The sequence below is a fragment of the Haemorhous mexicanus genome, chromosome 25 (genome assembly GCF_027477595.1).
Source record: "Haemorhous mexicanus isolate bHaeMex1 chromosome 25, bHaeMex1.pri, whole genome shotgun sequence".
NCBI classification, from domain to species: domain Eukaryota; kingdom Metazoa; phylum Chordata; class Aves; order Passeriformes; family Fringillidae; genus Haemorhous; species Haemorhous mexicanus.
The window spans coordinates 95,614-106,445 of NC_082365.1; the positions used below are offsets into that span (position 1 = coordinate 95,614).

The 10,832-nt window shown below is 44.0% G+C and overlaps 1 protein-coding gene across 2 annotated transcripts in view; it reads right to left on the reverse strand.

The window, feature by feature from the left end:
* The window catches only part of LRIG2 (leucine rich repeats and immunoglobulin like domains 2), a 43,937-nt gene extending 33,622 nt beyond the window's left edge, over window positions 1–10,315 (reverse strand). The window contains exons 1-8 of one of the 2 annotated variants that reach the window (XM_059868088.1): window positions 10,173–10,315; window positions 4,997–5,068; window positions 4,462–4,536; window positions 3,841–3,975; window positions 3,181–3,324; window positions 2,907–3,050; window positions 2,012–2,155; window positions 1,635–1,778 (exon numbers count right to left, since the gene is read on the reverse strand). In XM_059868088.1, coding sequence (XP_059724071.1) covers window positions 1,635–1,778; window positions 2,012–2,155; window positions 2,907–3,050; window positions 3,181–3,324; window positions 3,841–3,975; window positions 4,462–4,532 — 782 coding nt within the window. In that variant the 5' untranslated portion in view covers window positions 4,533–4,536; window positions 4,997–5,068; window positions 10,173–10,315. Of the gene's footprint in view, window positions 1–1,634; window positions 1,779–2,011; window positions 2,156–2,906; window positions 3,051–3,180; window positions 3,325–3,840; window positions 3,976–4,461; window positions 4,537–4,996; window positions 5,069–10,172 lie in introns of those variants that run through there. The other variant, XM_059868087.1, reaches the window with a different exon arrangement.
* Window positions 10,316–10,832: the final 517 nt, after the last annotated feature.

Here is a 10,832-nt window from a genome sequence, read left to right on the forward strand (position 1 = left end):
TTATCAGCTAATGGTATTTCTGACTGACCTCAGCATAGCACTTCAGCCCCTCATGGAAAAGAAAGGTCTGAACAGCAAAAACAATAGAGCAATACAGTTTAGAGAGGATTTCAGAAAGAAGATGAAATAAATTCACTTGCATTTTTAGCCTGAATGGCATGGACTGAGCCAAAAGCATCTGTTTTGATACCACCATGCATAGAGAGGAGTGATTTAAAGGAAGTCGTGTTAATAAAAAATAGTCCGCCCTGTGTTTTACCTGATGTTCTATGAACAGCTAGATGAAGCTTCCAAACAAGTCAATTGACACAAAACTAGCAGCATACACAGGTAACTGTATATACCACTCAGATAAACACCTCTTTCCCTGTGCTATGAGGGGAAAATGAAGCATCTACTTCCCCATTATGTGAGACTGTAAACTGTGTAGAACACCATTGTGGAAGAGACTGGGATCAACCTCCAGAACACCATCAGTGGTAACGCACAATTTTCTTATTTTTCTTACTTTGAAATACAGAAGCCCTGCTAAAACCACACACAGAAATACGTACACCAGCTGTAGCACCAAACAACCAGCACACAACCAACGATGGAACTAAAACCACACGGTATCTCTTGTTTTTTGAGGTATTTTTACACTCCACTACTCAGACCACTCAGCAAAATGAGTGAGCAGCCCAAAAGAAAACCCCTCATTGTGTGAGAGAGGAGTTGGCTCCTCATGCCTGGCTGGGCACTAATGCTTGGAGCCTTGTTAATCACCACTGCTCTCCATCCTGCACATTCCAGTCCCAAAGCAAAGGGCCAGGCCCTCACTGCTGACACCCCTGAGAGCCCAGGACAACCTACTAATTAATCTGCTCTTGTTCTTTTTCATGCTATTCTAAATCTAAGAAATTAGGTTTAATTATTTCATTATAAGGTTGTATTAAGGTTAACAGAGTATGACTGCTTACATGAATCTCTCTGGTGAATTTGCTTATTTAAGCATTTATTTAATGAAGTGACAGAGGGGTTATAAATTTTCACTCCTTTCTCGAGTACTGCTGTTTAGGATAATTACAACTGCTCAGATCTACTTGGGACAGGACTGAGTCTCTTCAGAAATATCAAAGATCTGCCAGAAAAGGTCCTGGCAAGTGCAAAGCCGTGCCTTCAACAGCAAGAAGCAATTCTATACCCCCTCTTATGTTTGTGAGGTCAGCACGTGAGCAAGATGGGCTAAACCACACCTTCTACAACACAGAAGGGCTCAGTCCTTGGTTTCTGAGGTTCCAAACCTAAAGAAACTCTCTAGAATAAAGAGTTCCAGGCTATTTGCTCCACAACTGGACACACAAGGTACTGACACCTCTCAGAAGCCATAGGACACACATCTGAGCACTCAAGGTGACCAAGTCATTGTTTCTTACTACCTCTACAATTGAGTGGTAGTCTTGTTTTACCTGGGCTGGAATTGTCATCTTGGCAAGCCAAAAGATTATCAGCCCTACCACACCTGCAGGAAGGACAGCAGCAACAATGACCTCAGGCTCCCGCAGTTCAATATCCACTGTCTCTACTTCCAAAAGCTCCACTTAAACTAAAATTGCATTAAACTGAAACTTGTGTTTGAAGTTTTCTGTACTTACAAGGTTTGAAGATTTGTCAGACCTCTAAAGACACCATCAGCAATGTGATTAATGCGATTGTCACCCAGGTTTAGCTTCTCCAATAAACCAAGTCCCACAAAGGCAGAGTCCTTAAGGCGAGTGAGCTGATTGTATGACAAGTCTCTGAAAACATTCAACACACACATTAAAGGCATGCAGGGGGATTAATTATTAAGATACTATCTGACTTGATTAACTATTGTGTTCTAATTTCTCTAACAGAATACTTATAATTAAAATACATCATTACCATGGGCCTAGCAGGGAAATTGAGTACTTCCTTCGGCAATTCATTCTTGCCAATCAATAACGGCAACATTTCAAAAATCCCCAATGAATAGTAGCCCAGGACTTACAGCTCAGCAAGTCTTTGGCAGAATTCCCATGCATCTGGGCTGATCCTGGTGATGGCATTCTGGCTAACATAGAGTTGTTGCAATGTCCGCAGCCCATACAGCCACCCCTTGTTTACTTCTGTTAAGTTATTATGTTCCAGTTCTCTAATGAATTAGACAGAAAAAGCATTTGCCAAAAAGATAATCAATGAAACATCTACTTACAAAATTTCATCTTGTGGATCTCAAAATTATTTACTAACTTTAAGCCTTAGGCAACACAAAATGCATGATTCTTTCAATCCTGTTGAATTTTAAAAATTAACTAAAGTATATGAAGAACTGAGTAAGTAAACACCAGCTTCAGGTATCAAGTGGCAGAAACAAAACTGTAATCTCTATTCTCAAAAATAACTTTTTTAAAAAGAAGTCTTCTGCTAACACTGCATCATACATAATTGTGTTCACACTGTCAAAGCCACGGAGGAAAGAACAACCCCATGTTATGAGACTGCAAATGAAAACCAGCAAAAGCAACTACAGGGGCAAACATTCTTGATCAGCATGTAGGAAGAAGCTGGAAAGAGGACCAATATAAAAGAATCACAAGACTGGTTTGTGTTGGAAGGGACCTCAAAGATCTTCCAATTCCAACTCCCTGTCATGGGCAGCGACACCTTCCACTAAACCAGGTTGCTCTGTTCAACCTGGCCTTGAACACTTCCAGGAATGGGGAAGTGTATCTTACCACTTCCGAAGTAACCAGACATGACATAAAAATAATGGGAAAATACTCTCTTCCTATGATTTTGTCAATATCTCAGCACAGCCTTGATGCAAGGGAAACCATACAGGACACAACTCCCCAGAGCCATTTTCTTTATGCTAAAAAAATTACACAACCAGGCATACTCACAATTCCTCTATATTACCCAGGCCAAAGAATGCTCCATCCATTAGTCTGCTAATCCCATTGCGCTGCATTTTCAAGGATTTTAAGGATTCCAATCCTTGGAATGTAAGACTTTCCACTATTTTAATCCGGTTCCTTTTCAGTTCCCTTTCATAAAGATGACAGTCAAATATTAAGACACCTTGCAACAAGCATCACTGTGTGCAAGTCAAGAACAGGCTGAGATTAACAGCTCAGCTGTAAATGTGGTTTGGATGTTTTCAAGACTGTTACTTACAGAAACTGCACATGAGGCAATCTGAAGATCTTTGGTGGAATAACACTAATCCTATTTCGGTTCAGTTTTATCACCATTAGTGAGCTAGATAAGTTATCAAGGCAACCTGCTTCTAGAGTAGTTATTCTGTTGTTACTCAGATTCCTAAGGAAGGAAGAAGGAAGGAGGCCTTTCAGAACACAGAGAATTTGATGAACACAATGGCACAAGCACCTCAGAGCAACCACTGATTAACAGAACCCAAGACTTGTGAAGTCACATGAGAAATCTAAATCACCAAGCTAAATCCTTTTTCCCAAAGGAATAGGTGTGAGGAGCTGATTTTTACAGCATGTCCATGTTTCAGTTAGAAATGGTTAATACAATGTCCACAGTGATCAACTCAAACAGGGCAGAAATTATTCCCTGTCCCTGATGGCTTATGTACTTGCATTCTGACAACAGCAATTGCTCTTTTCAGCATTATTTGGGAAAATACAATACAGATTGGTATGAAAACTATTTTATTTCAAGGACATCTGTAGCTCCATTAAGCACTGCTACCAGTTCAAAGCTGTGTAAAGATGTCAACTTTAAGACACTAATTTAAGGATAAATGAGGTCTCCAACACTATCATTGTAGAGCCAGAATCCCAGAGACAGTAGATCACTCATACTTACAAGTACTTCAGTTGCATTCGTGGAAAGGAAGAGGCTTTAATTTCTGATATAAGATTAGAACTAAGATCTAGATTTTCCAATGAAAGGTAGACCTGGAGTTGCTCAGCATTTATTTCTGGAATGGTATTGTGCACCCTGAAAAAGATCAGCAACAAATATTATCACAACATCTCATCCTTCTGGATGCACAGCTGATAGAGCAGCAGGATTCTGTATACCAGCAGTACTAGTCAGCTTCATGAATGGGACATGCACAACATGCTTATAAGTGTTAATTCCTAAAGTAATACTGCAAATCCAAGAGCTATTTGCCACCACGACATATGAACAGATTCAAATTCTGAGGCCTACAGATGAGCTGGTCCTTGTGGGAAGTTCTTGGACTGAATCCCACCCCTTCAAAGCTGCCTGCCTTGGTTGACTGCATTTTATTGCTAATTTAGGGAGACTTGATTGTCTAACTGATTTGTATTTCTTTAAAGAGTGCTTACATATTCCCTGATGCTCTTCACATGAGCAGTATTTCAAGAAAAAAGATGTTTTCATGCAATTTGGTAGCAGAACTCTAACACGGTTCTCCCATTTGTTAAACAAGAAAAAGGAAGATGAGCTATTACTTACAATGAGAGAAGAGTTATGTTGGAAGTTGTTTCTCCAAAATATGGAATTTCACTTAGCTCATTGTAATTCATTTTCCTTAAACAGAGGGCAAAAAAAATTACTGACACTTCAAAGAGAAGAAAAATCCTTCTGTATACAGCAGAAATAATTCATATCAATGCATTTAAAAATTTTACTGTATTAACAATACTTAGTAGTTGACAAAAAAGACTCCACAAGAGCCTAAATACCAATAATTTGAACAGTGAAACATGCTAGCTTTTCTCATTTTCATGGATACTATTACTTCTCTTTCACTTAAAATCAGCTATAGCCAAAACAACTACTCCTCATTTCTCTTTAAAAATACTGGTCTTTTGATCTTTCATGGGAAAGATTTCTGCTCAGAACACAATAGTTTTATACATAAAATTTTTAATTAACTTGCACTGGATATTTCTGCAAGACAGACCAGGTATCTTGACATGCAATGAAACATTCTAATTAGAATTATGTAGGATATCTTTAGACTTTATCCTCATAAAAAACAACTTACACTTCTTGGAGAGTAGGGACAGACAAATCAATGCTCCAATTGGATGATAATAAATGATTATGACTTAAATCCCTAGAGAACAGAAAAAAGTTATTTAGTTCTGGGAATAAGAATTAAAAAAGCTCAACAAACCCAAAACATGTATACCTTGTGCAATCTCAAGTTTGAAACCGCATTTATGTATTTTATACAGTTGCTCCTTCACTAAAGAAAAGAGCTTGTTTTAGTGGTCACTCACAATCAGAAGTCTAAATAGTTCTGCTTCTCTATTTGAATCAAAAAACTTTTGTTAAAGCTTCTTGACAGCTTCTTGAACAGAGAATTTTGGCTTTAATCCAGAGCTTTATTAACAACACTTGTCCACTACAAGAAGGAAAAACTTTGCAGGGACACGAGAGTAATTTCTTTCAAAACGCCCGTTATTGAACTGCTTCCTGCAGCATGACCCCCATTTCCTCAGCTTTCTGAAGATGCTGACTAGCCAAGGCAGGCTTATTTTAAAGGAACAATATAGACCAAATTCCCAAACAAGCTGGAGCGGAGAGAACCCTGAGGCTGGGAATCTTACAGACAGATGCTTTAGCACCAGTTGGTTTTACTTATAAGAATCTAATGCAGGAGTTGGACTCTTTCAATGGGCAAGAGTCATTAAATCCAGCTTTAATGCTCAAACTGGGTGTTGGTGCTATTCCCATTGCTGTAACTGTACACAGTATCTTACTTTTGCCTTGGACTTGGTGCATAAATGCAACAGATGCATCCATTTCCGAGCACAGGCTGCCTCTAGTCACGATGGACCAAAAAAATTAGGTTTGTGATGGAAACATGGTCCCAGCCACACCAGAAAGGACAGGCAGATGTCAGTCCGAAAGATGAAACAAACCCATCTATGTGACATTTTGCTGGTACAAGCCCAGCACAGAGGTGAATCTCTGAAAGATCACGCCCAGAGCCTGAGTCATTGTGTCTGAACAGACCTGACACTGCCACTGTGCTTGCACAGTAAGACTGGTGCCCTCACCACAGTCGGAAATCTGTTTCTGAGTGCAAAAATAACTGGACACAGCTTATGTCTATGAGCTACGAAGATGGTGAAGGGTCTAAAGGGGCCATACAAGGAGTGGCTGAGGTCACTCAGCTTGTTTAGCTGGGAGAAGAACAGACTGAGATCAGAACTGCAGCTTCCTCCCAAGGGGCAGCTCTGATCTCTGCTCTCTCTGAGCAGCGACAAGACCCAAGGAAACAGCTGGAGCTGTGTCAGATGAGGGTTAGGTTGAATATCAGGAAAAGGGTCTTCCCCCAGGGACTGGTCAGGCACTGAACAGGCTCCCCAGGGGAGCGGTCAAGACACAAAGGCTGCCAGAGCGCAAGGAGCATTTGAACAAAGATCTTGGACATAGGGTGGGATTTTGTGGTGTCCTATGCAGGGCCAAGAGTTGAACTCAATGATTCTTTTGGGTCTGTTCTAGCTCAGAATGTTCTATGCCAGCTAGTTGTTCTAGCCTAGCAAGGCATCGTGCTTCCCTCCCCATTTCCAATTCTGATGTCAAGGAGAGCTCTAAAAAGCTGTTTGCAGCAAAGCTGTTCCCCTCCCTATGAGCTCCTCTGGTAAGGTCCTGTATCACTGATCCTTTCATCATCACTGCAGTAGCATTGTATATATTTATTACAGTTTTAAGATTATCAGGCAGGCAGCAGCTATGCTGATGCAGAAGACAAAATCACACTTTGCCACCAAAAATGTATTTATCTGTTAAAATTAATATTAAAATGCAAAATAGTATAATTCAAAATATTTCCATTGACAACCATGTTTGTACAAGCCACAGCATCCACACACTCTCTGTTCCTGCAATAGCTTTGGGCCTGTGCTTGACTCCAAATACACCAAGGGCCAAACTTGATCCTTCAAAAATCATTAAGTCCAGTTCCTGGTCCAGAACAGGTCAACCCCAAAATTCCACCGTGTGCCTAAGAGCATTGTACAAACACTTCTTGAGCTCTAGCAGACTATTTTTGATCTGTAAGACCTACTAAAAGATAACATGGACTGACAATTGACAGACTACAGTATAGTTATAGTTGTTAACTTTCACTCACGTTCAGTGTAAAAATTATGCTGAATTATTAAAATCCTGGGTGTCATGACAAGTCAGGCAGTTGTTAATGTATTATTTTAATTACACCAAGATGCAAATTATACAGCTACAGTAGTGTGTGTTTGGAAACAACAAACAAACAAACAAAAAAAAAAAACAAAAAAAAAAAAAAAACACAAAAACCAACACAAAAAAAAAAAACCCTCAAGAGAACCCGGAGAAGAGAAGAACTGCAAACTGCAGCCAGTTGCAGAGCTATCCTGCAGCTCTGCTTCCTCAGTACATGTGGTAATTAAGCCAGCCCTAAACAAAAACAACCAAGCATGAGCTGCTCCTCAGCAGGCTTCCCACCTCAGGGGGCTGAACGCTCAAGACACTCTCTCCAGCTGCCGACATTCCCCTGAACCCCACTCAGCCCCAGCCTCTGGGCATCCATAGGAGCCTGGCACAGACAGGTGGAGGGAAATATGATTCCAAATCCCAGCAGTAAACTTTCCTGAATTTTTCAAACATGCAGGCATCCAGCCAGTGCTGGCAGTCCAATCTTGGAGTAGAGTGCTTAACCAGAGCAGGAAGTACTAAGCCGTGTTGTTTCCAAAGAATCAGTGTGCAACAGACAGAGGAAAGAGACAATGGACATGGAAGATAACACTGCAATCCTCAAGGAGTGCAGGTACTCCACTAATGAACAAAACCAGGCCACGGGTTCTGAGCCAGACCAACCTGTGTGTCAGGCACAGCTAGCGGATACCGACATAGGTCTTGGAAGCGAGATTAATACACACAGAAAACTGAAACTTGATTTTTCTAAGGCTTTCAGGAAGACTATAATAGAATATGTTAGCTGGGTAGGGAACATACAACAACTTTCTAGTCCACCTGCCTGACTACTTCAGGACTGATCAAAAGCTAAAATTATTCAGTACACTGAATTCCTCCAAATTCGTCCTAAACACTGGCAGCCATGGGGCCAGGGTGATGAGGATGTGCTAACATCCAGCTATCCCCCCCAGAAGCCTACTGTCAAATTATTGAGTTAGAAATTAAGATTTTAATTCAGAAAGCACAGGGAAAGTATTTTTCTATTATTACTCAGATTTGGACTACAACAAAGTTTTCATTACAGTAAGTCCTCTTTCAAGAGGCTGGGTAGAGTTGATATTTAAAGTGATTCTGACATTATTTATATCTCCATTCTGTTACTAATGTTTTTCTTTTTCAAACAGACCAACTGATCACAAAATTCAGAATTAAATACATTGGCTGATTTTCTGTGTTTAGAGATCATTCAATCACACAGCTACGATTCCTGCTGTTCTGGAGAACCAGATGCCATTCCCTTGCTCTGGAAAAGCCAAAACCTAAGAACTCATCCTTTAAGCAGCCTTTGTAACTGAGAGGGCCAAGCTGTGCAGAATACAGAGCAAACATGTAAAATTTGTATTTTAGAGATTCATCTGGTATTGTATACAACATCATCTAAACATTCATTTTGAGCTTAAGTGGTACTCATCTCTTAAGTAAATAAAACAGAACACACATACCAAACTGATTATGGACAATGAAGAATGATCCTAACTCAGCCAAGCTGAGCATACTGTGGCACTGCAGAGGTGTTGATGCAGAATGCAGGCAGCCAGTTGAGCTCACCCAAAAAATCTACTGTGAACAGAACTTGCTGAACTAATTAACTGATACCTGAACTACTTCTATTCATTGTCTCTCTGGTTACCAGGATATATAAACACACCTGCCACTATGGGACTAGAGGCAGCAACACCAGCATTGTGCTTCTCTCTCTGCCCCTACACACAGGGCTGGCATTCCTTGCTCTAAAGAAACTAACGTTACGAGGCAGACATACAAAAAAAAATTTCCTAACTCCCTAACTTCACAAGGCTTTTCATCACCCACCAGCTTAGCCACAAAACATATACAACTTCAGAGGAAAAATGAAGTGAGTTTCCCGAGTACTTCCATCATGAAAACCAAGTTCTGTTCTGCTGGCTTTATCAAAAGCAAAAAGTGAAAATAAAACCAACCTGCACATGTGTGCACATGCACACACACACACACACACAGAGAGAGAGGAAGCGTCACCTGCAAGTAATTTGAGAAATAGGAAAAAGAAGAATTTTTAGTCCTCAGTGCCAGCTGAAATGGTATCACAGAACTAATAGAGAAAAGCACATCAGGGACTTGATCGTGTTAGAAAAATTAGGCTTAGATTAATTTTAAACAGCTGGTACACATTATAGCTCATTTAGATTCAGAACTGCTGGAGTAGTACTAGCGAAGAAAAAACATCACCCATACTTCATGTGCCAAAATCCTGAAAGCCACAACAGAGAATAGACACAGAATGGATTAAGAGCAGCTCTGAGGAAGACTTGGGGATGTTAGTGGATGAGAAGCTGAACAGAAACGTGCATCTGCAGCCCAGAACACTCCCCCTGAATCCTGGGCTAATCCCCCAGCATGAGCAGCAAAGGAGGGGGCGATTCTGCCCCTCTGCCCCACCCAGGTGAGACCCCACCTGCAGAGCTGCCTCCCACTCTGGGGCACCACTGCCGGGCCGCTCTGCCCGCAGTGCTCTGGGCTCCGTGAGAGCATCCCGCGGACAAAATCGCAGAATCAATTAGTTTGGAAAACACCTCCAAGATCACCGAGTGCAACCTATGATCAAACACCACCTTGTCAATCACACCATGGCACTGAGTGCCAGGTCCAGTCATTCCTTGAACACCAACACCTCCCTAGCCAACCCCTTCCAATGCCTAATCACCCTTTCTGTGAAGAAATTCCTCCAGATGTAGAACCTGAAGCTCCCCTGGCACAGCTGAAGACTACGTCCTCTTGTCTTATCGCTTGTTACCTGGGAAGAGAGCCCGACCTCCACCTAGCTGCACCCGCCTGTCAGGAGCGAGCTAAGGACACCGAGCCCTGCCGGCGCTTCAGCCCGGGCCTCGCACCGCCGCGCCTCCGGGCCCCGGGCCCGCACTCCCGCCCTCGCCAGGCCGAGACCTGCGCACAGCCCACCGCCCGTCCGGCCCCGCAGCCCCGCCGCGCTCACTCACAGCCCCGTGGTGCCGGCGGGCAGCGGCGGAATCCTCCGCGGGCCCGGCCCGCCGGGCAGGCGCTGCCGGCTGCAGTCCAGCAGGCCGCGGCGGCACGAGCAGGGCGCGGCGCAGGGCTCGGCGGCAGCCGCCCGCGCACACAGCGCTGCCGCCGCTAGCAGCAAGAGCAGCGGCCGGCCCCGCGGCGGCGGCCCGCGGGCGGCCCGCACGGCCGGCCCCGCTGCCCGCATCCCCCGGCCCGGCCGCGCCGCCCCGCCCGGAGCCACCGCAACGCGCAGGCGGTGAGGGGCGGGACCAGCACAAACCCCACCCCCTCACTGTCTTCCGGCCGATTTACCAACCCGGGCTGGGCGGGACCAGGGGAGCGAGGCGCCACCTCAAGCCCCGCCCAGTGCCCCCGACAGGGCTGTCGGGGCGGGGTACGCATGCGCGGCGACACCGCCGGCAGCCCGGGCGGCCCTGCGGACTGCAGGCACGGAGTGGGCGGTGCCACCGCAAGCCCCTCCCACCACGGCGTCTCTTGGGGCCGTAGGGGCGGGGCCAGAGAGCCGCGGCCCCGCCTCAGCGCCTCAGGCTGCCGGGTTGCTGAGGCGGGCGCTCTCGCAGGCTCCGCTTCGTCCGTTTGCGCCTTCAGCTTGTCCTGTCCGTGGGTGTCGGGGT